Raw genomic sequence first — 27,531 nt, 5'->3', positions numbered from 1 at the left:
ATCAGCAGCTCATGGATGTGGGGAGGAAGCAGAAAGAGCCACCTATTGGTTCTGGAATTGGACGGAGGAGGTGAGCCAGAAGCCAGGAGAAGATGGGCAGCGACTTAGTCATCACTGATAACCCACCAGCTGGAGAGTATTGTAGGTTCAAAACACCTGAGGAAGGCTGGGTACCAATGGATGACTGTGAGGCATTGCAAGATGTATAGAAGCTCATTTTTTCTATTAAACTATTATGCCGTGCCCTTACTTTTAGGATGGTAGACTGAGGTCCAAATGGATTTAATGCCCAACACCCCGTATAATTAACGTAGCGTACGTGCCAAAAATGACGTGCCTTGATCATTAGAATCTCTTCAGTACAAGAGCGAACCCCAGCTAATCCGTGCCTAATAAGAGGGGGTGCGACAGGCAGGAGCTAGTCACAGCCTTTACTCTACACATTTTGACCCTGTATTAAATTTCCACTGGCACAACTGGGTAACTGTAAATATCCCTATGTACACACCTCGACACTCACACTTGCTTACATCGGTGCCACGGGTTGAACCTGGCTTTGATGGACATAGTTCGTCGGCACCCAGAATTCAACAAAGCCTGGCACGTACTCCTTTGTAACCTTATCTCTATATGTCGTTTTCCCACAATGCTCATAACATACATTTCAAACAACAGCATAAGCAACGGACAACATACCCGGAAATGGCTGTCCTCTCTTTTAGAGGCAGAGTGGTCTGAGTGGTCTCACTAGAGGCTGGCCCTGGTCTGGGGTTCACCTCTCTCCACCAGCACCCCTACAACAGACATCAGCCCGGTCACAAGGCCTGCTAACCTCCCCCAACACAGAACTGCAGGTGAAGCTATCGCCACCACCTATGTTCACACAGCAGTACTTGTACCTGTATCACACTCACAGAACATCAGGGCTATCATTATGGATGAGCTCTTACCTGTACTCGTAAAACAGTAGATAGGCAGAGTTTGCTCTCTGCCGCAGCACGGATCTCTGGTCCATCTGCTTCACTCTCTCATCATCAAACGACAGCCAGTTTGTGTTGCCGTCCGTGCTTTCGCAGATGTAATGGCCTGCAGGATTAAATGAATGGATGATCAGACTGAGGATATAGCACCCAGGCACATGTGCATGTGGGGTTTGTGCCTTCAGAGTATCCTACCATGTTGCATATTTGATCCAATATGAGAGAGCACGCTCGTGATCTTGTACTCATTCTAGGAGGCAGAAGGTACAGAACTGCAGTCAGTAGAGGTACACCCGCAACCCCCACCCCATCCCATGCTCAGCCCATCCCAGACCACCAGTATTGTCCATCAGTATTATATAATTCAAGCACAGGAGGGAAAGCTAGTCTTAAAGACCTGGTTCAGCAGTAAAAACCTGCCTAGCGACCCGAGACTTACGGCCTTGATGTTGCCTGCTTTTAAATTATTTTGTACAATACTCTCCCCACCCCCCCTTTTCCACTCTTGTCTCTTTCTTCTCACCACAGCATAGCTGTCCTGATCTACTCTGTTGGGTGGACTGCCCTCCACAGAACTCTTCTTGTCAGCTTCAGTGGAAACCAGACAAAACAGAAACACCGTCAGGCCTCCTGCCTCGTCATTGCTACCACAGATTCTACACACTCACCAGATACTCAGCTCTGGGTTGCTTAACACTGAGTTACAGTGTTAGAGTTCTGCAGAGTCACAGTGTCTGCAGGTTTCTGTGGTTTGACCTCAACCAGCAGCCAATACAGGCCTTAGAATAAAGGTGTGGTCTTTGTAGCAAAACAATGACTTTAATTAAGGACTTCAGTGCTGAAACACACTAAAACCCAGCAGACAGTGCTTCAGCAGCAGTCAGACACTCCGGCCCTAACTTGTTTTCCACTTTACGGATGGTAAAATGGGAAGGAATGGCTTTCACACACAAACTACCTGTAAAGCAGACAGCACCCCCTGGTGAGGGGGAGGTATCCAGGCAGTCTCCGTGGGTCTGGTGGGTCTTGGGCATCCCTGGGAGGCGAACATTGGCCCTGCTGTGGGCCTGCAGGCTGAGCTGGGGTGAGATGTGGAGCCGATCGTGCAGCTTCACCAGGTGCCCTCTGGAGTTAAAGCTGAACCGCTTCAGCTGCACAACCAGCACTCTGCACAGGGGAATCCTTTATTAGCCCAGCAGGTACAAATTTAGCCAGGCCTGATTCGCTGTAAGACTGAAAGACTGAAAGAGAGGGGAGGAGGCTGCACTTACCGAGGCACCGACTGTAGCGTCTGCTCCACAGACGCCAACTCCCCACAGCACCACTGGCACCGACACTCTACCTCATAGCCCTGAGGCAACAGAGCACAGTAACACAGTCAACACAAAGCTCAAAGACCACAAAGCACAGTAACACACTTAACACAGAGTGCACAGACAGATTAAGCCTTTTTATGTTCAATCATTTTCAGTGATGGCGCTCCAGGTGGACACCTACCTTGAAGTAGAGTGCCAAACAGTCCTGTACAGAACCCCCTGGGACTAAGTCCACAGACAGACAGTTGTAGGACTCCGTGTTACACACCTTTGTCCCACAACTTTGGAGAGGGAACCACAGAGACACAGAAATTAACATGACACAGAAATTCACAGGCAGCGCTGGGGATGTAGTCAATTACATTTAGTAAACTGAATGAAACTGAACTTGTGAAATTAAAGAAACCCTGTTATTGTTTAATTGGAGGATTCTATCATTTCCTGAGCTGACAACATTGACATGGAACTGACCCACCAGGCCTAACTCAAAAGCCACTTTCTTTAGGTTTACACAACTTTCTTTAGGCCCGCCCCTCACTTATGATTGGCGCAAATCTGCTAATTGAAACTAAGACAAAAGAAAATGGAGATGGGCAGAGTTTAACGGGACTGCAAGCGAATCAGCTCACCTGAGGCACTTTCTGGTGGACAGTAGTTCGAATTCAAAATTAGCCTCGACGGCGCACGTGAAGGAATGCAGCCCCATCCTTGTCCTCAGGGAAACCCCCTCCTCTTTCAGCTGGGACAGCAGAATGCTGAAGAACTCATGGGCATCCTGCAGAATGCCATGAGGGAAGGAGCAGGTGTCTGGCATCAACAGTGACTTCATAAACACTGTTCACAGGCCCTTGCCCATGGAGATTTGGGTTTACGAGACCAACCTTACTCTACATAACACACCGCATCCTTAAGGAGGAGGAGCCCTCTCTCTCTCACCTGCTGCTCATCTCCCCAAAAGTCGCTGAAGTTCGACGCGATGGACCGTTTCAGGTTCTTCAGCAGGCAGATCTTCAGCTCACTGCTGCGGCTGGCTCGCGCTGAGTGCAGATCTGCTAGAGACCTGCAGGGGCAACAGAGGCAACAGACAAGCAGAGAGACATGATATTTGGGCAATTACTGGTACAGAAGTGAGCATACACAGTGGAGCCCTTCAGTAACGATAGATTTCTACATACTTCAGTAAATGCGTGGTCAGATTTGGTCTCCAGCAGCTCTCCTCTCTCTTGATGTCCTGGGTGAAAGTTAGGAGACTGAAGAGACTCTGGAGAGTCGCGTTCATATAGCAGGTGTTTCCAATGTTAGGGAACCTATGAAGGGGCACGAAGACATCGTTACTTTGTACATAAATCAGGTAAAAATAGATCATTCATTCCAACAAACACAGGCTTATTTCATGTTTTCAATACATGTTTTCCAAGCAGATGCTGAAATTATGGGTCTCAGAGACAAGGAGGGGGAGATCAAAAAATTCACAATGAAACGATACAGAATTGAAAGGCACAAAAATGCAGCAGCAACTTTAGGAAATGTGTCTTAAGAACTGTATCTCAAGGAAGAACCTTATTAATGTTAAGTTTGCAAGAACTCTTCCTTACCCGAGGACAGTGTGATCAATTCTGCTCTTCTGGGTGTCAGCCTGGCTGATGTTTTCTGCCTGGAATTTCTTCAAGCTTTGGAACTTCAGCCTATGGAAAAGAAATGAGGAAATGCATAAACATGCTCAATTTGTTCTTATCAACTGAGTGTCCAAGTATCAAACATGAGTGCAAAATGAAGTGAAGACACTACCTTTGCTTTTCTGTGTTGTGAAGTGTATAGTCTCCAGAGTCAATGGACACCACAGGCTTCCCTCTGCAGCAAATGGACACAGCAGGCTTCTCTAAACAGGCAATGGACAGGACAGGCTTCTCCACACAGCCAATGGACAGGGTAGGCTTCTCTATACAGCCAGCGGCCACAGCCACAGGCTTCTCTCCAAAGCAGTTTATGTTCAGGGCCGAAGCCTCCTCTGGACAGTCAGTGATAAGGTGTAATGCCTGCTCTGCACAGGTGAGGGTCAGGCCTGGCTCTTCTAAACAGTTGGCAGACAGGGACACTGGCTTTGCCTTCATCCCTTTCTTTCTTTTCTTCAAAGACCATTTCTTTTTCTTGGTCTTTGCTTTTTCTTCCTGTTTGGTAGGATGAACAGTCAGGGACGGTGGCACTACGCAGTCAATGGAATGAGCTGCCTCTGCAGCACTCAAGGCCAGAGCTGGTTCATCTGCACAGTTGATGGAAACAACTGAATCCTTTGAGCAGTCGATAGAATGGACTGGCTCTTCTGTGCCATCAATGCAAAGGACTGGCTTCCCTGCGCAGTCGATGGAATTGACTGGCTCCTGTGCGCAGTCGATGGAATTGACTGGCTCCTCTGCGCAGTCGAGAGTGACGACTGGCTCCTCTGGGCAGCCGATGAAATGAACTAGCTCCTCTGCACGGTCGAGAGTAACGACTGGCTCCTCTGGGCAGTCGATGGAATTGACTGGCTCCTCCACACAGTCGATGGAATTGACTGGCTCCTCTGCACAGTCGAGAGTGACGACTGGCTCCTCTGGGCAGCCGATGGAATTGACTGGCTCCTTTGCGCAGTCGAGAGTGATGACTGGCTCCTCTGCGCAGTTGAGAGTGACGACTGGCTCCTCTGGGCAGTCGATGGAATTGACTGGCTCCTTTGCGCAGTCGAGAGTGATGACTGGCTCCTCTGCGCAGTTGAGAGTGACGACTGGCTCCTCTGGGCAGTCGATGGAATTGACTGGCTCCTCCACACAGTCGATGGAATTGACTGGCTCCTCTGCGCAGTCGAGAGTGACGACTGGCTCCTCTGGGCAGCCGATGAAATGAACTAGCTCCTCTGCACAGTCGAGAGTAACGACTGGCTCCTCTGGGCAGTCGATGGAATTGACTGGCTCCTCCACACAGTCGATGGAATTGACTGGCTCCTCTGCACAGTCGAGAGTGACGACTGGCTCCTCTGGGCAGCCGATGGAATTGACTGACTCCTCTGCACAGTCGAGAGTAACGACTGGCTCCTGTGTGCAGTCGATGAAATGGACTGGCTCCTGTGCGCAGTCGATGGAATGGACTGGCTCCTTCAGGCAGTCGATGAAATGGACTGGCTCCTGTGGGCAGTCGATGGAATGGACTGGCTCCTTCAGGCAGTAGATGAAATGGACTGGCTCCTGTGGGCAGTCGATGGAATGGACTGGCTCCTTCAGGCAGTCGATGAAATGGACTGGCTCCTGTGGGCAGTCGATGGAGTGGACTGGCTCCTTCAGGCAGTCGGTGAAATGGACTGGCTCCTGTGGGCAGTCGATGAAATGGACTGGCTCCTTCAGGCAGTCGATGAAATGGACTGGCTCCTTCAGGCAGTCGATGGAATGGACTGGCTCCTTCGGGCAGTCGATGAAATGGACTGGCTCCTCTGGGCAGTCGATGGAATGGACTGGCTCCTGGGATCCTGACTGGGCCTTTCGTCCTTTCTTCCCCTTCTTCCGTGATATTTTCTTTTGGGTCTTTTTCTCCTCATCATCCAATACCTGAGCACATATGTGTTTGAAAAATTGTCAGACCTATTATCTTTCCCTGAAACTCACCACAACATGGTGCACTGCTATTGCCAACTGAATGTTGTTAAACTGGCAGCTCAAGCTTCAGTTGACTAGCATATCTGTAGAATCATATCTAAAAATGCATAACCAGGTGATTAGTATTTGTAGGTGACTCTTTATTATGTTAAATCATATCCTAAGTAATTCAATGATAAAACAAGACTCCAAGAAAACACACAGGTTGCAAAGTCTTTCAGTTACAAGAAGATGACAAAGGTGTTTACAAAAGGAGCTGTAAGGTCACTGGCTGACATTTGTGAATAATACTTTCTGATAAATGCATTTTAATTGTTTATATTACTTTCTGACACCATGTTTACCTCAATTCAATTTTATATAAAGCAATTTATGAGAGGAACCACTGACACATGAGGGGAACACCATGGGCAATAAAAAATAATATTCAGCTCCTTTGCTGAATGCTCGATTGCGATTGGTCCAAGCCGTGTGTATTCATTTTCAATAACGGGACACCTTGGCTTTTGAAAAGTTCTAAAATCAATGCGCTACAAAATCAAACACCCTAAAACAGTTGAACAGCAAAGCTATTCTTTTGATTTTTAATTAACAATACATCCCTTGGACCCTTTTCAAGGTCCAATTTCACAATTAATGGCCATATTCAATTACAGTTCTGGTTACTGTAACCTATAACGTTAATAGACGTTCTGTACTTAACTCATACATTCACACATTTTGTTCCTTATCTTTGTGAAATGATTGCTTTTATAGTTCAGTCGCTGTCTTTAATATAATTCAATAATTGGCTAGCATGCCCTAGCTAGCTGGGATAACAAGCATGCCCCCATGAGACCACATTTACCTAAAACCAGTGGAATTTAAAAATTAGTTAGGGACAGCTAATCCAGCATATAGTGTAAACTTGTATTCTAACCTAGTTTCAGAGGGAGGAGAAAGAAACTGTCATTACCATGTGACCAAACCATTTAAAAAAGCAAGACAAGCTAGGGAGATAAATCTGAAATGACTTCTGGATTCATTATTTAATTTTCTTAAATAATGTAATGACATATATAGCCACCATTTTATTTTTTGCAAAATATCAATTTATATCAACATATCCCAGTTCCTTAGGCCCTATAACCAACTATATTGTAGCAACATATTAGGAGTGAAACATTTTCATACCCCCCCCCCCCCCCCCCCCAACAAATAAAAATTGTTGCGTGGTTCAAATTGATGAAAGGACTATAGCTCACGTTCATTAATTCAACTACCTTAGAACAGTCCTGTAATTGTTTCAAAACATTATGAATGACAAGATGTTGTATTTACAAGTTTTAAAAAGTATTTATTGAGTTATGAAGCGTGACTAGTCAAAACCAGTGATGTCAAGTCCGTGACTTTTGAGGCATGTTGTGGTTTTGCCTGGATGATTTTAAATAAAAACTCAGCGCTTACTGGGAAATATAACAAGCGGTCATTTACGCCAGCTAGCTGGTTACAGCTACCTCCGGTCCACAATCTCTGGTGTTGCCATTTAAAATATATATATTTATTTTTTCTCTAATTCAAATTAATTGTAATGTAAACGGCAATATCTGCTCAAAGGTGGCAGGCCCAGATTCTATGTAAAAGAAGGGTTCAGGACACCTGATAAGCCAGTATACTATTGGAAATAAAGATGATTAACACGGATATTTAAAAATAATACATTATACACTTACCGGACAACAGCATAACAACGAATACTTCATTTTCGTAAATTATCGCAGCTCTTTAACAAGTTGTGTTGTGATCAGAACTGAATAAACAGCATTATGTGTGTGAATATACCATGCAGGTTTGTGATATCGTTGTGACATCACAGTACGAAACCTTAAAAGAACACGTTATTTACTATGACGTAGACTATTCTCGCATTGTGTTCCCTAGAAACGTTCAATAACAATATTAGCTTGTAAAAAGCAGAAATGTCGCCGTTGTCAAAACACACACAAAAAAAATCGATCAGCTGACTGGTTCATCGATTTAATTTAACTTTAAAATTCCAAATGCTAAGACTTCAGCATTTTATAGTCCATGGAACCCCACTCAGGTTTAAAGGAATCCAGGGAACCCCCCATCATAAGTTTAAAGGGATATAGATGTATAAAAAGGTTTTATATTTTTAAATATTTTCCACACATCTGGGATTATATATAGTCACTGCATTTCAAATCTGGCCAGGGATCCCCAACAGTACCTTCTAGGACCCTCAGGGGTCCATGGACCCTGTGTTGAAAACCCAGGTGTTAGGACTTTAATTTACATATTACAGTCGGTTATCTTAGTGACGGAGTTACTGCTTGCCAGTCCATTTTCATAGTAGGCCTACAGCAGTGAAACTTGATCTCCTCATTGCCACAACCATCTTAATTAAATCAGCATGCTTTGTAAACAAAATAGACCCATCAACTAATTATTTAATTAATTAAACATTACCTGTTACCACAGTAAACTGATTATCAAAGTCCATTTATCAATTTATGATTTTAACAAGTGTACAATCGATGTATCCTCACATTGCAAATATTTGATCTGTTACTGATTTCCAGTTTCCAGTATTAACATGAAGGCTGTGGAAAGGGGGTGCAGATATTAACAAGGCTGCTGAAGACAGATGCTCTTCCATCTGTTTCCTCAAACGTTTTTGCAGGTTTAGCATGTTGACATTTTCACTGGTTTTGACATTTTCCACAAATGTTTTTGTTTCATTCAACAGTTTCAGATAATAACTAGTACACTGAGTTAACTGATTTTAAAACATTGGAAGCTTGTTCATTTCCTTCCAGAACACTGCTAGGTATAATGCAAAGGGGATTGACATTAAATCAACTTGATGATCAGTTGTGAACCTCGCTTTCAAAGCTGTTGTTTATGATTATGAAGTTGAATTACAGTATTGATTTCCAATTTCCTGTATTTCCACAGACAGCAGTCGTTAGGCATATGGCTCAGTGATTGACTGTAGATCAGTAAAGTGTTGTTATATAACAAACCGTTTAACAAAACATTGGAGAAAACCAGATGCTGTCCTGATATACCTTGACAGTCACTGGTGATACCTAATGTTGTGCAGTAGCTGTCACAGCTCCAGAGGTCCACAGACTGCATGAAAATATCCAGAACCCTCATATAGAAGTTACATTTATATGTTCTGCGTCACAAGTTATTCCATTGCGTGTGATGGAAATTGTTTTTCATTAAGTGACATTTTTTAACTCCAGTAACAGCGATCATCATGTTATGTAGTTCAGGGGTCTGACATGTATTTCTACGGCCCTCCTGTGTGTGCCAGTTTGTTTGAGAGAGAAGGGGGTATAGCTCAGTGGTAGAGCATTTGACTGCAGATCAAGAGGTCACTGGTTCAAATCCAAGTGCCCCCTTAGTCACAATGTCTTCAAGCATTGGAGAGATCCTGATGCAGTCACACATTCAAGGGGTTTATCCAACATCGTAGGTCTAGTTGCTGTGCCAAAGGAACACAGCCAACATGATAACCTCATGGGCTGTTTGGTTCTTTAATTTTCTTCACAAATTACTGCACTGGGCATGATGCCAATTTTTATGTTATGTTTATTCCTGTCTTTTCAAAACAATCTTCGGGTTTCCACAGTAAAAAAACTGATCTCACGGTTTTCCCCTCCACCTTAATTAAATCAACATAATTAGCAATCAAATAGACTCTTCAACCAATTCAACCGTACCTGTCCCAGAGGAGATGTTCTGCAGATTGTTCTCCTTGTTGAACACATCAGCAGACGTAGGTGGGCCCCAAGACTCTTGATTTTCTTCTAGCGATTTCAATTTCTGGCGTTCAGGGCAAAATTAGCAACAGCAATTAAGAAGAGCGGGACTTGGGACATGCTTGACAAAGGGTCAGTTTTGCCACAAGAGGATGTTTACATAATCTCACAGAAAGAAGAACAACTTTTTTGACATGCAGAAACATAAAATACAGGTGAAAATCGACCTCTTCTTTAAAATCTGGATATTTTTCGGTGAAAATTGTTAAAAACAGAAAACAATCAGTTTACCAACACTGCACAGATGATATCACAACACCGGTTCATTTAATCCAGAACTTTTCAACAAAGATGTGCCTCTATGTTCTGCTACTCCATTCTCCATTATGTCAGCGCAATTTCTTGTGTTGAAAAAATATATATTTTGTGTGAATTGTAACCCATCAATTCTTCAGATAAGGTTGTTGAAAACATTTATGCTACCATCAAATTCCTTCAACTTCGTAAGAAATTCATGACCATTTTACTTGGTATTGAACGACATATTTTCCACAAGTGGAAATTGTTTCAGTTAACAATCAGTTGTTTGAGGTAACGGATCTGGAAAAATTGGATTTTTGTTCATTTCTTTCAAAAACATTGCTAGATATCATATTGAAGGTATTTACATTCACATCAACTTTGCAATCAATGTATACTCACAGTTAAAGATGACCATGAAAGTCCATTTTTGGTATTGATTTCTGATTTCCAAAATGTAGAATGATTGGGGGCTGCATCCTGGAGTCGCTGATATCTTGGATAATAAAAGTTTCGTGCAACCAAAATTCATCATTGACAGTAACTCGGCGGGAAGGATGCTGACAATAACCATCGTTTGCTAACGTTAATGTTAATAAAACTTCCCCTGTTGCATACACATTTGAACTCAATGACAGGAGAATGAAAGAGGCACCTGGCAACCTTGACTGCAGAGCACGATACATCACGGCTAGCCTAGCTAGCCTACTTAACGTGACATCGGGAGAGAAGTAGACCAGTCTACGCCGTTATGACCCAAGGAGGTGGGCGCACAAAGAGCATTACCTGGAAGCATTTCGTTAGTTATGCGCATGCATGTAGTGTGAACTCGGTTGACCTACAAGTACATTATTGGTCGAACTGTAGCTATGGGCTCCGTAATTGGCGGCAAATGTAGCCTCCATTAGGCTACTTAGTCAGGAAAAATAAAGCTGTTTTTCCCCCCAAGATTATTGAGAAATGAATTAAATGCAGTACACGGTATCGTACATGGGCGTCGCTTGATAGCGGTAGTCTGTGTTCAATCTGACAAAGCACAAGTGAATATATCAATAACTGACGGGTCCTATTGGTTTCTATGAAAACTTGCTTTCCTACGCAGAAGCTTACGGAATTTGCCACACGAACGAGAACGGAACTTGGGAGGGCTTGAAAAAGGGTCAATTTCGCCCATAGACCGTATAAAATTTCGCCACAAGAGGACACTGTTTACACAATCTCGCACAAACATTAACTTTTTTTAATGCGTGGAAACATACAATCTAGGTGAAAATCGCCTCCCACCCTCTATAAATTTAGATTAACTTTACAATCAAGTCACACTCACAAAGTTAATGTTGCTCAAGGCAAGGGGGTATAGCTCAGTGGTAGAGCATTTGACTGCAGATCAAGAGGTCCTCAGTTCAAATCTGGGTGCCCCCTTCAAACATTGTTTTCAATAAATGCTTTCACACATTGGAGAACACCAGCTGCTGTGCAAGTTGATAACCATGGGCCTTCCCTTTATAGTGGTCGGAGCTATCATTCCTACAAAGGATAATAGCCAATCGGATGATATCATGTTTCAAATGATCCAGAACTTGTAGAGTTATGTGCCCTCCTGTGTGTGGTAGTGATGTTGCAGCCTATCAGGTCTTCAGTTAAGTTTTATGAAGATGGGGACTTTATTTTTCCCAAAGATTTGTTGTATCAGTCAACAGTCATGATGGTTTTCCACACCATCTTAAATTAACCTTATTTCCAGACAAAACAGACCCTTCAACTCATTCAACAGTACCGGCTGCCAGGGAGCATAGTTAGCCGCAGATGCTCTCCTTGTTGAACACATCAGCAGACACAGGTGGGGCCCAGAACTCAGTATAAAAACCCCTGATATAATTTCAGCATAACACCAGGACTTACATTTATGCAGTTTAACGTTTATACTCATGCACAGAGTGAATATCAATAATTAAAGTTGATTTTCCAGTACTGACTTCTCATATCCCATACTTCCTCTTTGTCCACGTGAAGGGGGTATACTGACACAGTGCCAGTAACTATCGCTGCTCCAAAGGACCACAGACTATCTGATGATGTTTATGGTCCAATTGATGCTTAGCTCTCATACAAAGTTGTGCTTTGATATTCTCCAACTCACTTCACTCTTCTATGTGTTTATATTTGTTTTGGTAAAGCTACATATTGAGTAGTCTGAGTGAACTGCAGCAGCATCATCGTGCTATGTAATTCAGGGGCTCTCTCACACATAGTCCACTTTTCACTTCCTGTTTGCATGGGAAATTACGATGTTTAGACAATGGGTGGGTAAACCCCATTCCGGGAAGGCTGGTGTGACTGCAGGTTTTTGTGTCAGAAAGTTACCCTGACTCAGCTAGCTGAATATGGCAGTTAACTTGTAGAGTACACGTTCATCAATACATTTCACATTGAGACACAGGCTCAGACTTCCACTGTCATTGTGAGCTTATCAGTACATGTAGCTATTAGCTAAACTGTCAGATCATTAAAATAATTTTGTTAATTAAATAAATGAAGCCAAGAGCAGAAGTTACCATGAAACAGAGAAACAGATATAGCCTCCCGGTCCACCCGTTTCAGGCAATGTCATAAGCAAACACTTAAAAATGAAGACTTTATGTTATTTTTGCAAGATGAAACATCTTACCCTCACGGCAATTTATCAGTAATGACATTTATTTTGTACAAAAATACAATACCTGTACATTAGATTTTTTACAGCATGCAAACACAATTACAGTAAGAAATGGAAGATTTTCCATTTGTTTGTCCTTTCAAATAAATACTCCATGTAAATGTACACGTACAGAAGCTCTGAGAAAAAAAAACATGGCAGGCACCCATCTGGTCCATAGGTCCATTGTGATTCTTCTTGTCTGCATGTAACACGTGCGATTCAGTCAATATCCCAAAGAGAGGCTCGGCAGGAGGAACTGGCCAATCCCCTGTGCTGCTGGTCGGCTGTCAGCCAATAGCGGCTCAAGATTCGATTGTGGCCCATCCCCTCCAGTGCAGCCAGGGGCAAGAATGGCCACATGTCTGCCTGTGTGTGTGTGTGTGTGTGTGTGTACAGGCTGTCCAGGGCTGCAACAAGAGTTAGTGTGCTGGTGTATATGTGGTCTTACAGAACACAGAAGCAGACACACACACACACACACACACACACACACACGCACACAGAGCAAAGGAGGCCCCTCCCCTGAGGCAAGCTCAGTCCACATCAAAGGCAAGGAGATCCGTGCTGATCTCACGGTTTTCCCCTCCACCTTAATTAAATCAACATAATTAGCAATCAAATAGACTCTTCAACCAATTCAACCGTACCTGTCCCAGAGGAGATGTTCTGCAGATTGTTCTCCTTGTTGAACACATCAGCAGACGTAGGTGGGCCCCAAGACTCTTGATTTTCTTCTAGCGATTCCAATTTCTGGCGTTTAGGGCAAAATTAGCAACAGCAATTAAGAAGAGCGGGACTTGGGACATGCTTGGCAAAGGGTCAGTTTTGCCACAAGAGTCTGTTCACATAATCTCACAGAAACAGGAACAACTTTTTTGACATGCAGAAACATAAAATGCAGGTGAAAATCAGCCTCTTTTTAAAAATCTGGATATTTTTCAGTGAAAATTGTTAAAAACAGAAAACAATCAGCCTTACCAACACTGCACAGATGATATCACAACACCGGTTCATTTAATCCAGAACTTTGAATTTTTGTTCATTTCTTTCAAAAAACATTGCTAGATATCATATTGAAGGTATTTACATTTACATCAACTTTGCAATCAATTTATACTCACAGTTAAAGATGGCCATGAAAGTCCATTTTTGGTATTGATTTCTGTTTTCCAAAATGTAGAATGATTGGGGGCTGCATCCTGGAGTCGCCGCTGTTGATATCTCGGATGAGAAAAGTTCCCTGCAACCAAAATTCATCATAGACAGTAACTCGGCGGGAAGGATGCTGACAATAACCATCGTTAGCTAACGTTAACACTAATAAAACTTCCCCTGTTACATACCCATACATTTTAACTCAATGACAGAAGAATGAAAGAGGCACCTGTCAACCTCGACTGCAGAGCACGATACATTACGGCTAGCCTAGCTAGCCTACTTAACGTGACATCGGGAGAGAAGTAGACCAGTATACACCGTTATGACCCAAGGAGGTGGGCGCACAAAGTGCATTACCTGGAAGCATTTCGTTAGTTAGGCGAATGTAGTGTGAACTGATCTAACGCTGGTCTAAAACGGTTGACCTACAAGTACATTGTTGGTCGAACTGCAGCCTCCGTAATTGGCGGCAAATATAGGAACTGAACTTGGGAGGGCTTGAAAAGGGTCAATTTCGCCCATAGACCATATAAAATTTCGCCACAAGAGGACACTGTTTACATAATCTCGCACAAACATTAACTTTTTTGACGCGTGGAAACATACAATCTAGGTGAAAATCGCCTCCCACCCGCTATACATTTAGATTAACTTTACAATCAAGTCACACTCACAAAGTTAATGTTGATCGTCAGTGCCTTTCCGGTATTGATTTCTGATTCCCAAAAGTTTGTGGGAGAATAAGGCAAGGGGGTATAGCTCAGTGGTAGAGCATTTGACTGCAGATCAAGAGGTCCTCAGTTCAAATCTGGGTGCCCCCTGCAAACATTGTTTTCAATCAATGCTTTCACACATTGGAGAACACCAGCTGCTGTGCAAGTTGATAACCATGGGCCTTCCCTTTATAGTGGTCGGAGCTATCATTCCTACAAAGGATAATAGCCAATTGGATGATATCATGTTTCAAATGATCCAGAACTTGTAGAGTTATGTGCCCTCCTGTGTGTGGTAGTGATGTTGCAGCCAATCAGGTCTTCAGTTAAGTTTTATGAAGATGGGGACTTTATTTTTCCCAAAGATTTGTTGTTTCAGTCAACAGTCATGATGGTTTTCCACACCATCTTAAATGAACCTTATTTCCAAACAAAACAGACCCTTCAACTCATTCAACAGTACCTGCTGCCAGGGAACATAGTTAGCCACAGAAGATCTCCTTGTTGAACACATCAGCAGACACAGGTGGGGCCCAGCGCTCAGTATAAAAACCCCTGATATAATTTCAGCATAACACCAGGACTTACATTTATGCAGTTTAAAGTTTATACTCAGCCACAGAGTGAATATCAATAATTAAAGTTGATTTTCCAGGACTGACTTCTCATATCCCATACTTCCTCTTTGTCCACGTGAAGGGGGTATACTGACACAGTGCCAGTAACTATCGCTGCTCCAAAGGACCACAGACTATCTGACGATGCTTGTGGTCCAATTGATGCTTAGCTCTCATACAAAGTTGTGCTTTGATATTCTCCTACTCACTTCACTCTTCTATGTGTTTATATTTGTTTTGGTAAAGCTACATATTCAGTAGTCTGAGTGAACTGCAGCAGCATCATCGTGCTATGTAATTCAGGGGCTCTCTCACACATAGTCCACTTTTCACTTCCTGTTTGCATGGGAAATTACGATGTTTAGACAATGGGTGGGTAAACCCCATTCCGGGAAGGCTGGTGTGCCTGCAGGTTTTTGTGTCAGAAAGTTACCCTGACTCAGCTTGCTGAATATGGCAGTTAACTTGTAGAGTACACGTTCATCAATACATTTCACATTGAGACACAGGCTCAGACTTCCACTGTCATTGTGAGCTTATCAGTACATGTAGCTATTAGCTAAACTGTCAGATCATTAAAATAATTTTGTTAATTAAATAAATGAAGCCAAGAGCAGAAGTTACCATGAAACAGAGAAACAGATATGGCCTCCCGGTCCACCCGTTTCAGGCAATGTCATAAGCAAACACTTAAAAATGAACACTTTATGTTATTTTTGCAAGATGAAACATCTTACCCTCACGGCAATTTATCAGTAATGACATTTATTTTGTACAAAAATACGATACCTGTACATTAGATTTTTTACAGCATGCAAACACAATTACAGTAAGAAGTGGAAGATTTTCCATTTGTTTGTCCTTTCAAATAAATACTCCATGTAAATGTACACGTACAGAAGCTCTGAGAAAAAAAAACATGGCAGGCACCCATCTGGTCCATAGGTCCATTGTGATTCTTCTTGTCTGCATGTAACACGTGAGATTCAGTCAATATCCCAAAGAGAGGCTCGGCAGGAGGAACTGACCAATCCCCTGTGCTGCTGGTCGGCTGTCAGCCAATAGTGGCTCAAGATTCGATTGTGGCCCATCCCCTCCAGTGCAGCCAGGGGCAAGAATGGCCACATGTCTGCCTGTGTGTGTGTGTGTGTGTGTGTGTGTGTACAGGCTGTCCAGGGCTGCAACAAGAGTTAGTGTGCTGGTGTATATGTGGTCCTACAGAACACAGAAGCAGACACACACACACACACACACGCACACAGAGCAAAGGAGGCCCCTCCCCTGAGGCAAGCTCAGTCCACATCAAAGGCAAGGAGATCCGTGCTGATCTCACGGTTTTCCCCTCCACCTTAATTAAATCAACATAATTAGCAATCAAATAGACTCTTCAACCAATTCAACCGTACCTGTCCCAGAGGAGATGTTCTGCAGATTGTTCTCCTTGTTGAACACATCAGCAGACGTAGGTGGGCCCCAAGACTCTTGATTTTCTTCTAGCGATTCCAATTTCTGGCGTTTAGGGCAAAATTAGCAACAGCAATTAAGAAGAGCGGGACTTGGGACATGCTTGGCAAAGGGTCAGTTTTGCCACAAGAGTCTGTTCACATAATCTCACAGAAACAGGAACAACTTTTTTGACATGCAGAAACATAAAATGCAGGTGAAAATCAGCCTCTTTTTAAAAATCTGGATATTTTTCAGTGAAAATTGTTAAAAACAGAAAACAATCAGCCTTACCAACACTGCACAGATGATATCACAACACCGGTTCATTTAATCCAGAACTTTGAATTTTTGTTCATTTCTTTCAAAAAACATTGCTAGATATCATATTGAAGGTATTTACATTTACATCAACTTTGCAATCAATTTATACTCACAGTTAAAGATGGCCATGAAAGTCCATTTTTGGTATTGATTTCTGTTTTCCAAAATGTAGAATGATTGGGGGCTGCATCCTGGAGTCGCCGCTGTTGATATCTCGGATGAGAAAAGTTCCCTGCAACCAAAATTCATCATAGACAGTAACTCGGCGGGAAGGATGCTGACAATAACCATCGTTAGCTAACGTTAACACTAATAAAACTTCCCCTGTTACATACCCATACATTTTAACTCAATGACAGAAGAATGAAAGAGGCACCTGTCAACCTCGACTGCAGAGCACGATACATTACGGCTAGCCTAGCTAGCCTACTTAACGTGACATCAGGAGAGAAGTAGACCAGTATACACCGTTATGACCCAAGGAGGTGGGCGCACAAAGTGCATTACCTGGAAGCATTTCGTTAGTTATGCGCATGCATGTAGTGTGAACTCGGTTGACCTACAAGTACATTATTGGTCGAACTGTAGCTATGGGCTCCGTAATTGGCGGCAAATGTACTTAGTCAGGAAAAATAAAGCTGTTTTCCCCCCCAAGATTATTGAGAAATGAATTAAATGCAGTACACGGTATCGTACATGGGCGTCGCTTGATAGCGGTAGTCTGTGTTCAATCTGACAAAGCACAAGTGAATACATCAATAACTGACGGGTCCTATTGGTTTCTATGAAAACTTGCTTTCCTACGCAGAAGCTTACGGGATTTGCCACACGAACGAGAACTGAACTTGGGAGGGCTTGAAAAAGGGTCAATTTCGCCCATAGACCGTATAAAATTTCGCCACAAGAGGACACTGTTTACACAATCTCGCACAAACATTAACTTTTTTTAATGCGTGGAAACATACAATCTAGGTGAAAATCGCCTCCCACCCTCTATAAATTTAGATTAACTTTACAATCAAGTCACACTCACAAAGTTAATGTTGATCAAGGCAAGGGGGTATAGCTCAGTGGTAGAGCATTTGACTGCAGATCAAGAGGTCCTCAGTTCAAATCTGGGTGCCCCCTGCAAACATTGTTTTCAATAAATGCTTTCACACATTGGAGAACACCAGCTGCTGTGCAAGTTGATAACCATGGGGCTTCCCTTTATAGTGGTCGGAGCTATCATTCCTACAAAGGATAATAGCCAATTGGATGATATCATGTTTCAAATGATCCAGAACTTGTAGAGTTATGTGCCCTCCTGTGTGTGGTAGTGATGTTGCAGCCTATCAGTTCTTCAGTTAAGTTTTTTACGAAGATGGGGACTTTATTTTTCCCAAAGATTTGTTGTATCAGTCAACAGTCATGATGGTTTCCCACACCATCTTAAATGAACCTTATTTCCAGACAAAACAGACCCTTCAACTCATTCAACAGTACCTGCTGCCAGGGAGCATAGTTAGCCGCAGATGCTCTCCTTGTTGAACACATCAGCAGACACAGGTGGGGCCCAGAACTCAGTATAAAAACCCCTGATATAATTTCAGCATAACACCAGGACTTACATTTATGCAGTTTAAAGTTTATACTCATGCACAGAGTGAATATGAATAATTAAAGTTGATTTTCCAGTACTGACTTCTCATATCCCATACTTCCTCTTTGTCCACGTGAAGGGGGTATACTGACACAGTGCCAGTAACTATCGCTGCTCCAAAGGACCACAGACTATCTGACGATGTTTATGGTCCAATTGATGCTTAGCTCTCATACAAAGTTGTGCTTTGATATTCTCCTACTCACTTCACTCTTCTATGTGTTTATATTTGTTTTGGTAAAGCTACATATTCAGTAGTCTGAGTGAACTGCAGCAGCATAATCGTGCTATGTAATTCAGGGGCTCTCTCACACATAGTCCACTTTTCACTTCCTGTTTGCATGGGAAATTACGATGTTTAGACAATGGGTGGGTAAACCCCATTCCGGGAAGACTGGTGTGCCTGCAGGTTTTTGTGTCAGAAAGTTACCCTGACTCAGCTTGCTGAATATGGCAGTTAACTTGTAGAGTACACGTTCAGCAATACATTTCACATTGAGACACAGGCTCAGACTTTCACTGTTATTGTGAGCTTATCAGTACATGTAGCTATTAGCTAAACTGTCAGATCATTAAAATAATTTTGTTAATTAAATAAATGAAGCCAAGAGCAGAAGTTACCATGAAACAGAGAAACAGATATGGCCTCCCGGTCCACCCGTTTCAGGCAATGTCATAAGCAAACACTTAAAAATGAAGACTTTATGTTATTTTTGCAAGATGAAACATCTTACCCTCACGGCAATTTATCAGTAATGACATTTATTTTGTACAAAAATACAATACCTGTACATTAGATTTTTTACAGCATGCAAACACAATTACAGTAAGAAATGGAAGATTTTCCATTTGTTTGTCCTTTCAAATAAATACTCCATGTAAATGTACACGTACAGAAGCTCTGAGAAAAAAAAAACATGGCAGGCACCCATCTGGTCCATAGGTCCATTGTGATTCTTCTTGTCTGCATGTAACACGTGAGATTCAGTCAATATCCCAAAGAGAGGCTCGGCAGGAGGAACTGACCAATCCCCTGTGCTGCTGGTCGGCTGTCAGCCAATAGCGGCTCAAGATTCGATTGTGGCCCATCCCCTCCAGTGCAGCCAGGGGCAAGAATGGCCACATGTCTGCCTGTGTGTGTGTGTGTGTGTGTGTGTGTATGTACAGGCTGTCCAGGGCTGCAACAAGAGTTAGTGTGCTGGTGTATATGTGGTCCTACAGAACACAGAAGCAGACACACACACACGCACACAGAGCAAAGGAGGCCCCTCCCCTGAGGCGAGCTCAGTCCACATCAAAGGCAAGGAGATCCGTGCGTATCCCGTGGCAACCGCAGGTCAGTGCGAGGTCGTGGGGGGGCGGGGCCCCTGCGGGGCGGAGGTGCGGCGGAGCTGTGGTGCGTGGAGAGGCCACGCCGCCGAGGTCAGGGAGGGCGTACCGGTGAGCGCCGTGCGAGGGGGCGGGGCCGAGCGCGACCCTAGCTGGCCAGGACCCGTGACCTCATCCAGTCCAGACTGGCTGGGAGCCTAGGGGAGAGACAAACACACAGATGAGCTCCGGCAAACTGTCTCCACACCAGCTGTGCCTCTACACCGCAAAAAAAGTCTAATGAGGCTTAAAATCTTTTTTTCCCCCTCTCAAGTAGTAAATATTAGGTTGGTTTAAGTTACTATGTTCTTCACAAAGAGAAATTTTCTTACTCCCTTGGCAAATGAGTCAAACCGTTTCACTGCGTTGGCAATATTTTTGCCTCATTTAGAAAAGAAGTAACAAAAATAAGATTTTAAGTCTAAATATAAGACCAAAAATATTTGCGAGAGCAGACCAGACATGTTTTCAACAAAGCTGAATAAAGACTAAACAGTCTACATCGAAATCACAGCTCATAAATTAAACGGCTGTTTCCATAATAATGAGTAATGAGTTGGATGAGAGAAGCTGTCTCTTGGACTTAAGATTAAATGTGTTGAATCTCTGAATTTCTATAATTGTAAACGTTCTACAACCGTTTTGTCGGTTGATGGCTTTTTGATCTGAACCAGACCTGAGGACGTAGACCTTCTGCGCTGGAACATTCCGTCTGACTCAAACATCGCACAGCCAAGCACACGCAAGCGATGCGCGATCAGGCTCCGGCACAGATCGCCTCACACCCACGCTGTCAACGCACACCAGCACGCCTCGCAAACACACCCGCACACCATGACATCACACACCCACGCACACTGACATCACACACCCATGCACGATGACATCACACACCTGCGCACCATGACATCACACACCCACGCACACTGACATCACACACCCACACACGATGACATCACACACCTGCGCACCATGACATCACACACCCACGCACACTGACATCACACACCTGTGCACGATGACATCACACACCTGCGCACCATGACGTCGCACACCCACACACACTGACATCACACACCCACGCACCATGACATCACACACCCACGCACACTGACATCACACACCCATGCGTCAGAGATGAAAGAATTCTGTGGGATTCCAGGGATTTCAAGCCCAGCGGACATCGATATTTATGACATCATCAATGAATGATGCACAGAGTTACACAAAACCCTAACCAAATTTGCATTTGCTTAACTCACAGGCCAACATGCGATAATAATAAATTATTCCAGAATCGCTCAGTGGGTGTGGCTTGGCACCTGGCCAATACAAAATAACCCCCCCCCTCCCCTCCCCTCCCCTCCCCTCCCCGCCCCGCCTCAACAGGTTTCTTTTCATCCCAGACACCCAATGGCATCGCGCCTCGTCCCGCTGTTGGCCGCGGTAACGCACTCACCCCTCCCCCGTCAGGGCGCAGCAGGCCTGGACGTGCCAGGAGTGGCCGGTGATGGAGCTGAGCGTCAGGCACTGGGAGATCTCCGCCGCCGTCATGGAGTCCTTCATGTCCTGCTTGTTGGCCAGCACCAGCACCGCCGCGTTCCGCAGGTCCTGCGACGGCGAGTACCGCGGCTCAACACACCACTTAACACACACCGCCCCCCCCCCCCCCCCGTCAACACGTCTCACGTTCTGCCGCGACCCGTTCCTCAGGCTGCTGATAACTGTCCCGCAGGCACAGGCTGACCTCAAAATAAACCTTTTCGAGATAAGCCTGTGGGGATTTTTGGGGTTTTTTCTTTTTTTTGAATAGTAAAAACAACAACTGCCGTGGTAAGGTGCGCTCTTCTGGTCAAGATAAGATGGCGAGTTGTCAGCCGACGTGTTTACAAGCCCGTAGGGAACGCTTATGTAACCCAAGCCCTCATGTCCTACGCCGCCCTCTGGTGGATACCTCGTGCGCCAGCATGCGATGCAGCTCGTCCTTGGTGAGCGTGAGTCGCTCTCGGTCGGTGCTGTCCACAACGAGAATCACGATCTGAGGGGAGGGGCGGGGAGAAAAAGGACGACGTCAGTACTGCGACACGCTCGTCCAATCACATCTTTTTACTGTGCATATTCACAAAGCTTTTCAGCACCGTTTCATTTTATAATGCATCTATCCATCAACGTCTGCTGCTGTAAACTAAAGCTTAGCAGGAAAGAACTGAGAACAACGGAAAACATACACAAACAGATGTGCACCATAAATAAACGGCATTTATTTCAAGGCTGGCTTTCTGAGCAAAAAATATGCAGGACACAGGATTGTCAAGCTTCTCCGTGCCGTTTTGATTCATACGCCGCTCTCGACAAGCCAAAAAGAGAAGTAATTTAAGGGTTTCCTTCCAGATTAACCCTTAAGGTGCGACACATTAAACGCTAATCCGTCGAGCCTGGCGTCCTCGACGCGATCCGACATTTAATCGCTTGACATGTCATCCTGAGAAAATGCGTCAATCGCGCTTCTGTTCATTGAGTTTTTCTCTGTTACTGTCAGATTGTGGAAACTGCATGACTACTGTGATTAGTGACAATTACTGATAGTTCATCCCGCTGAGGGTTGCTAGGTGACGGGAGAGTACCTCAGTGTTGCAGTAATAGGAGTTCCAGCTGGCCCTCAGGCTTTCCTGTCCCCCGATGTCCCACACCAGGAAGCGGGTCTTCCGCACGGCGATCTCCTCCACATTGCTGCCGATGGTGGGGGAGGTGTGGACCGCCTCCTTGGTCAGGCTGGGAAGGGGGGGGGGGGGTGGGGGGGAGGAGAGTGGGTGAGTGACATGAAGCTCATGAGCCATGTGACTCTCAGGGAACACCCACACACAGACTGGGAATCTCCACACAGGCAAGGCCACCTTACCCACAGGAACCGTATAGCCTAATCACTGCTTCATTCTTTCCAGGGGTACACAATAATATCAGGACCAACAGTAGTTTGAACTGAACTTGCTTGAGGCCATCTGCCTGTTGCTAAGATAGCGGTCCATATGATGATGCCACATACGTGCTTCAGAGAGGCAGCGCATTTGATATGGCCTAAATTAAGTGAAATTATCATGCTCAAAAAGTAGCCAAACAATAGTTATTATTTTACCAGTCAAATTCACAAGCAAAATTATTTCATGAATGTGAAAACATGATTGTAGTTTACATTTGTGCTATAATGTAAAACAGGGAGGCATCAGCACTGGTCAAAATGAACAGACTGATATTTTCTCTAGGCATCGGCCAGACCTGGGTCAAATACTTATTTGTTTTGAATTCAAATACTTTTCTATGTTTTACTGATCTTGCCTGGTGTATTGGAACCAACAAAATACTCTCAAAAAGTGCAAACTCCGCCTTCTGGTCATATTGGCAGGCTCAATTCCACCAGGCAAGATCAAAAGAGCACAGAAAAGCATTTGAATCCAAAACAAATATGTATTTAACCCAGGTCTGGTATCGGCCAAGAATCCGCCCATATCGAGCACAGCCATTTAATTTATTTTCTTTTTTTGCAGTCTGATGCTTTAAAACATTCCGTCGAAGGGAGGAGTGTACATGCTGCTACTAAATGTAAGCAATTCGTTTATTTTTTCCACCCTCATCTGCAATACTTACAATTGGTAGAGGATTGTGGTTTTCCCTGCATTGTCAAGCCCCACGAGAATGACTTTGTGTTCTACGAAGAGAGAGAGAGAGAGAGAGAGGGAGAGAGAGAGAGACAGTACGTGTGAGCTCAAACAGAAACGGGCGCGTGAAAGAGACAGATGCTGAACCGCACCAGATCTCAGTTTGAATGCTCCTATCACCGGCCCCAGCCCCGCCCCCTTGTCACCATCACCATGGAAACAATCTCCAGAGGCCTTCCTGGCTCGAGACGGTCCTCTCCGATTTTGATGAGGCAAGCGGGGCTGCTACAGGGTTCATTTTTGAACTATGACCCTTGCAACCAGGGGCAGGGTATCAGTTCAGCGGGCGTAACATAGCGTAAACGTCGTTCAAGGTGCACAAAGATAACCGTAGCGGCTAACATCACAGCTGGCTCTAGCTCTCTGTGGGCGCTTCTCACCCTCGGCAGCCGCTTCTCAGAACTGCCGCACGCCCGGTGGAGACGAACGCACGTGCGTCTCTCTGACATAAGTACAGAACATTCTGAGCATCAGCTGTCCAGACGCGCAGCTCCTCCAAACAAAACAGCTCACCCACGCACATTCCTCTCCTTACGATGCACAGGAGTCCGCATGCCAGGTCATAACAGGACTGCAAGCGCATGTCATTTTCAGTTTTTCATAGGATATAGGGGAGCTGGCTACCATACATGTATATACACTGTATTTGTACGTATATGTGTATATATATATATATATATATATATATATATACACTGTGAGCTCCATAATGTTTGGGACACATGGCTTCACAGGTTTCTGACTTTAGTCAGGGTGTGTCCACAATTGCTTCCATACTGCATACGTAAGAGAGCTTTCAGTATTAAGTCTTGATTCTAGGCTTTTGGATGCCTTTGGATTCTGTTATTGACAGGGAGGACCATAGTTGTGCTGATGAATGTCAAAGAAGCCATTTATGAGTTTTAAAAAAAAGAGACAAAGGCCAAATCTAAAGGTTACCAAAATCAACTGTTTGGAACATCATTAAAGAGAGCACTGGTGAGCTTAGTAATCAGAAAGGGCCTGGTAGGCTAAAGAAGACCTCTACAGTTGATGACCGATGAATTCTCAGCATAATGAAGAAAAGCCCCTGAACACCTGTCCAACAGATCAGAAACACTTCAGGAGGCAGGTGTGGGTGTGTCAGTGACGTCCGCAGAAGACTTCACAAACAGTACTACAGAGGCTACGTAGCAAGATGCAAACCACTAATTAACGCAAAAACAGGATGACCCGGTTACAGTTTGCCAAGAAGTACTGAAAAGAGCCAACAGAGTTCTGGAAAAAGGTCTTGTGGACAGATGAGACAAAAGATTCACTTGTATCAGAGTGATGGCAAGAGCAAAGCATGGAGGCAAAAAGGAACTGCCCAAGATCCAAAGCACCCCCATCATCTGTAAAACATGGTGGTGGGGGTGTTATGGTTTGTGCATGTATGGCTGCCACAGGTACTGGCTTACTTGTCTTCATTGACGATGTAACTGCTGATAACAGCAGCAGACGTGCCCGGAAGCATTTCATCTGCTTAATTTCAACCAAATGCCTCCAAACTCATTGGACGGTGCTTCATCCAACAGGAAGACAATGAACGCAAACATACTGCTAAAGAAAAAAAAGTTTTTCCAAGATGAAAATCTAGAAAATTCTTGACTGGCCAAGTCATTCACCTGATCTGAATCCAACTGATCATGTGTTTCATATGCTGAACAAAAAACAAGGCAACTAGCCACTGAAACAAGCTGGAGCTGAAGATGGCTGCAGTACTGGCCTGAGCATCACCATCGATACTCAACACCTGGTGATATCCATGGGTCACAAGCAGTCATCGCATGCAAAGGATAGGCTATGTGAAGTTCTGAACATGAATTCTTTCATTTACAAAACATTAACATCTCCCAAATATTATGGTGCCCTGAGATGGGGGACTATGTACAAAAAGTGCTGTAATTTCTACATGGTGAAACCAAAGTGTATACAAGTAGCCTTAGCTAAAAGATGAAAATGTGCACTTTAACTACATGTGAATTGTTTGATAACAAATGAAAAAGGTTGAGTACAGAGCTAAATCAACAAAGAATACAGTAATTGCTATAGTGGATAGATTTAACCTTTAAGTATGTTCCGTTGCATTAAAAGTTATAAAAACTTACAATTGATCATTATAAGAGTGTCTGCTTTATAAAAACAAGATAATATGTAGGCCAATGTATAGATAGCCAAGCTATACCTTTAAGTGCGTCTAAGTGCTCAGCCAGATAGCTATAAAATACAAAAGCCACGTTGACACGAGCTTTTCATTTATTTAGCTCGTTAAAATAGTATCCGGCCATAACGATACTGTTCTCATAACGACGATACTGAAACTAGTAGGTTACTACTGCTAACTAAGAATTAAGCTCCTGTTTTCAGGACCTAACTCTCTCTCGGGCGCACATAAAAGGTTTCAGGTCTCGTGCAAAACAGACTCCAACATGAGATAACGTGTATAAAAACTGGATGAATTCCGTTTTTAAAAGAAAAAAATACGTTAGGTAACTAGACAGCTGAAAATGAATGACATGCATAGCTTACCTTTGTCTCCAAAGACAGTCATTAACTTGGCGAAGAGAAGCCCCATGTCCAGCTAAACTCAACGCGATTGCTGTGCTAAATTCGTTCTTACTTTTGTAATCCAGAAGTGTTCTTGGTAGCTACTCTTCCACGAACAGCGGAGTTCAGCTCGCGCGTACAGTACGTTAGCTATCTAGCTACCGGTGTAAACAAAAACTGATTTAGCTAATAATGGGTACTACAGATCCTCATTCCAATAAAATGCTGAATCTTAGACATGATATGAATGCTTTCATATAGCTACACAGGAAGATGTACGTTTGATGACTAACTAGATCGATAATCCCGTAATACTCCAATGTAGCCAATAATGTATCGATACTACAAACGTTAGCCAGGGATCTCCCGACGTCATGTAAGAACGTCCCTCACTGGAATTCCTCTCCGACTTGCAACACCATTTTTCTCGTTTCTGCCGATGACGTAGAAGTGACGAATATTGGAAAGTGCACAAAATAATGTCATTGGTCGATCACAGAATAGGCGGATCATTTTTCTTTAAAGTTCAAGCTCAGCTCTTTATCAAGCCAAATATGGAGAAGGAAGGGAATGTTTTATTTTTTTATTTTGTATTTTCGTTTCTCAGTCCGTCGGGGATTTTTCTTTTCATCAGCACGTAGATTCCTGCTGAATGTTGTTGGGACTTTTAAAAAGCGAAACAAATAAAGCACTGAGGAATTTTTTTACTAAGGGAAGCACATTGTTTTTCAACTTGTCAAACACCTGACTTGTCTGAAATTTGTGCTATGTGCAACCTGACCTTATTCATACCTAAATCCTTTATAGCTACTGCCATTGTACCTTCCTCATTCTTAAGAGGAGAGGTCCGTTTGTTTCATGAAGAGAAATGCACGGTAAAAATCCACTGTATATTACACTAAACACAATAACAATACAAATAATGTAAGGTCCAATTTTATTTCAGCATTTGGACTGAGATATTCCACCAGCTGCTTTGGGTAAGGTTAAATCATACCTTCTCACACAATGACCACAAGCTGAAGATGTTTTTTCTTCCCCCCCCCCCCCCCCCCTTTGGACTTGAGTTTTTTTGGTTTCTAATAAAGGGAACCAATCTGCTGTTGACACATACACTCACCATAAGCTTGCCAAAACACTGTTGGGAGTGAGGGAATGGCTTGGAATTCATGGACTAGCTAGTCACACTCTACACAAAGTCAGTGATAAAGCTGCCTCAGAGTCAGATGCAAAGACAGTGCACGTCTTTCCCACAGAGAGAAAAACGTGAATTAGAAATTGCCAATTGATGATAT

The 27,531-nt window shown here is 43.8% G+C and overlaps 2 protein-coding genes, 1 long non-coding RNA gene and 4 other non-coding genes across 7 annotated transcripts; 4 read left to right on the top strand and 3 right to left on the bottom strand.

The window, feature by feature from the left end:
* Positions 1-565: 565 nt before the first annotated feature.
* Positions 566-17,041, bottom strand: LOC118217010. The gene is made up of 14 exons (XM_035398730.1): positions 16,916-17,041; positions 16,585-16,687; positions 13,812-13,930; positions 4,801-5,871; positions 4,085-4,680; positions 3,892-3,981; positions 3,472-3,603; positions 3,233-3,356; positions 2,926-3,071; positions 2,478-2,577; positions 2,252-2,331; positions 1,939-2,147; positions 951-1,086; positions 566-794 (listed from the first exon to the last, which is right to left on the bottom strand). The coding sequence occupies exons 1-14, from the start codon at positions 16,949-16,951 to the stop codon at positions 773-775; spliced, it is 2,964 nt and encodes a 987-aa protein (XP_035254621.1). The 5' UTR covers positions 16,952-17,041; the 3' UTR covers positions 566-772.
* On the top strand, positions 9,261-9,332 carry trnac-gca. Its single transcript has one exon. It is a non-coding gene; the product is annotated as a tRNA-Cys (tRNA).
* On the top strand, positions 11,343-11,414 carry trnac-gca. The gene has a single exon. It is a non-coding gene; the product is annotated as a tRNA-Cys (tRNA).
* Positions 12,668-13,802, bottom strand: LOC118217012. The gene is made up of 3 exons (XR_004763117.1): positions 13,669-13,802; positions 13,338-13,440; positions 12,668-12,889 (listed from the first exon to the last, which is right to left on the bottom strand). It is a non-coding gene; the product is annotated as an uncharacterized LOC118217012 (long non-coding RNA).
* On the top strand, positions 14,598-14,669 carry trnac-gca. The gene has a single exon. It is a non-coding gene; the product is annotated as a tRNA-Cys (tRNA).
* Positions 17,042-18,001: 960 nt separating the features above from the next.
* On the top strand, positions 18,002-18,073 carry trnac-gca. The gene has a single exon. It is a non-coding gene; the product is annotated as a tRNA-Cys (tRNA).
* A 1,255-nt stretch (positions 18,074-19,328) lies between these two features.
* Positions 19,329-26,672, bottom strand: LOC118217011 (ADP-ribosylation factor-like protein 5B). Its single transcript, XM_035398732.1, has 6 exons — positions 26,219-26,672; positions 23,598-23,658; positions 22,580-22,727; positions 21,910-21,993; positions 21,415-21,566; positions 19,329-20,113 (listed from the first exon to the last, which is right to left on the bottom strand). Exons 1-6 carry the CDS (start codon positions 26,262-26,264, stop codon positions 20,065-20,067), a joined length of 540 nt encoding a protein of 179 aa, XP_035254623.1. The 5' UTR covers positions 26,265-26,672; the 3' UTR covers positions 19,329-20,064.
* Positions 26,673-27,531: the final 859 nt, after the last annotated feature.

Source organism: Anguilla anguilla, chromosome 17, assembly GCF_013347855.1.
Source record: "Anguilla anguilla isolate fAngAng1 chromosome 17, fAngAng1.pri, whole genome shotgun sequence".
Taxonomy (NCBI): domain Eukaryota; kingdom Metazoa; phylum Chordata; class Actinopteri; order Anguilliformes; family Anguillidae; genus Anguilla; species Anguilla anguilla.
Note: the sequence above shows the minus strand (reverse complement) of the source record. Positions and strands in the feature narration are given on the sequence as shown.

Coding starts and splice junctions, on each gene's coding strand:
- LOC118217010 (XM_035398730.1), bottom strand. CDS start 16,951: ATGAACCGGTGTTGTGATATCATCTGTGCAGTGTTG. Junction 3,604..3,891: donor ATTGATCACACTGTCCTCGG/GTAAGGAAGAGT, acceptor GCCCCTTCATAG/GTTCCCTAACATTGGAAACA. Junction 3,072..3,232: donor TTTGGGGAGATGAGCAGCAG/GTGAGAGAGAGA, acceptor GGCATTCTGCAG/GATGCCCATGAGTTCTTCAG.
- LOC118217011 (XM_035398732.1), bottom strand. CDS start 26,264: ATGGGGCTTCTCTTCGCCAAGTTAATGACTGTCTTTGGAGACAAAG. Junction 23,659..26,218: donor GACTGTCTTTGGAGACAAAG/GTAAGCTATGCA, acceptor CTCTCTTCGTAG/AACACAAAGTCATTCTCGTG. Junction 22,728..23,597: donor ACCACAATCCTCTACCAATT/GTAAGTATTGCA, acceptor CCCCCTTCCCAG/CCTGACCAAGGAGGCGGTCC.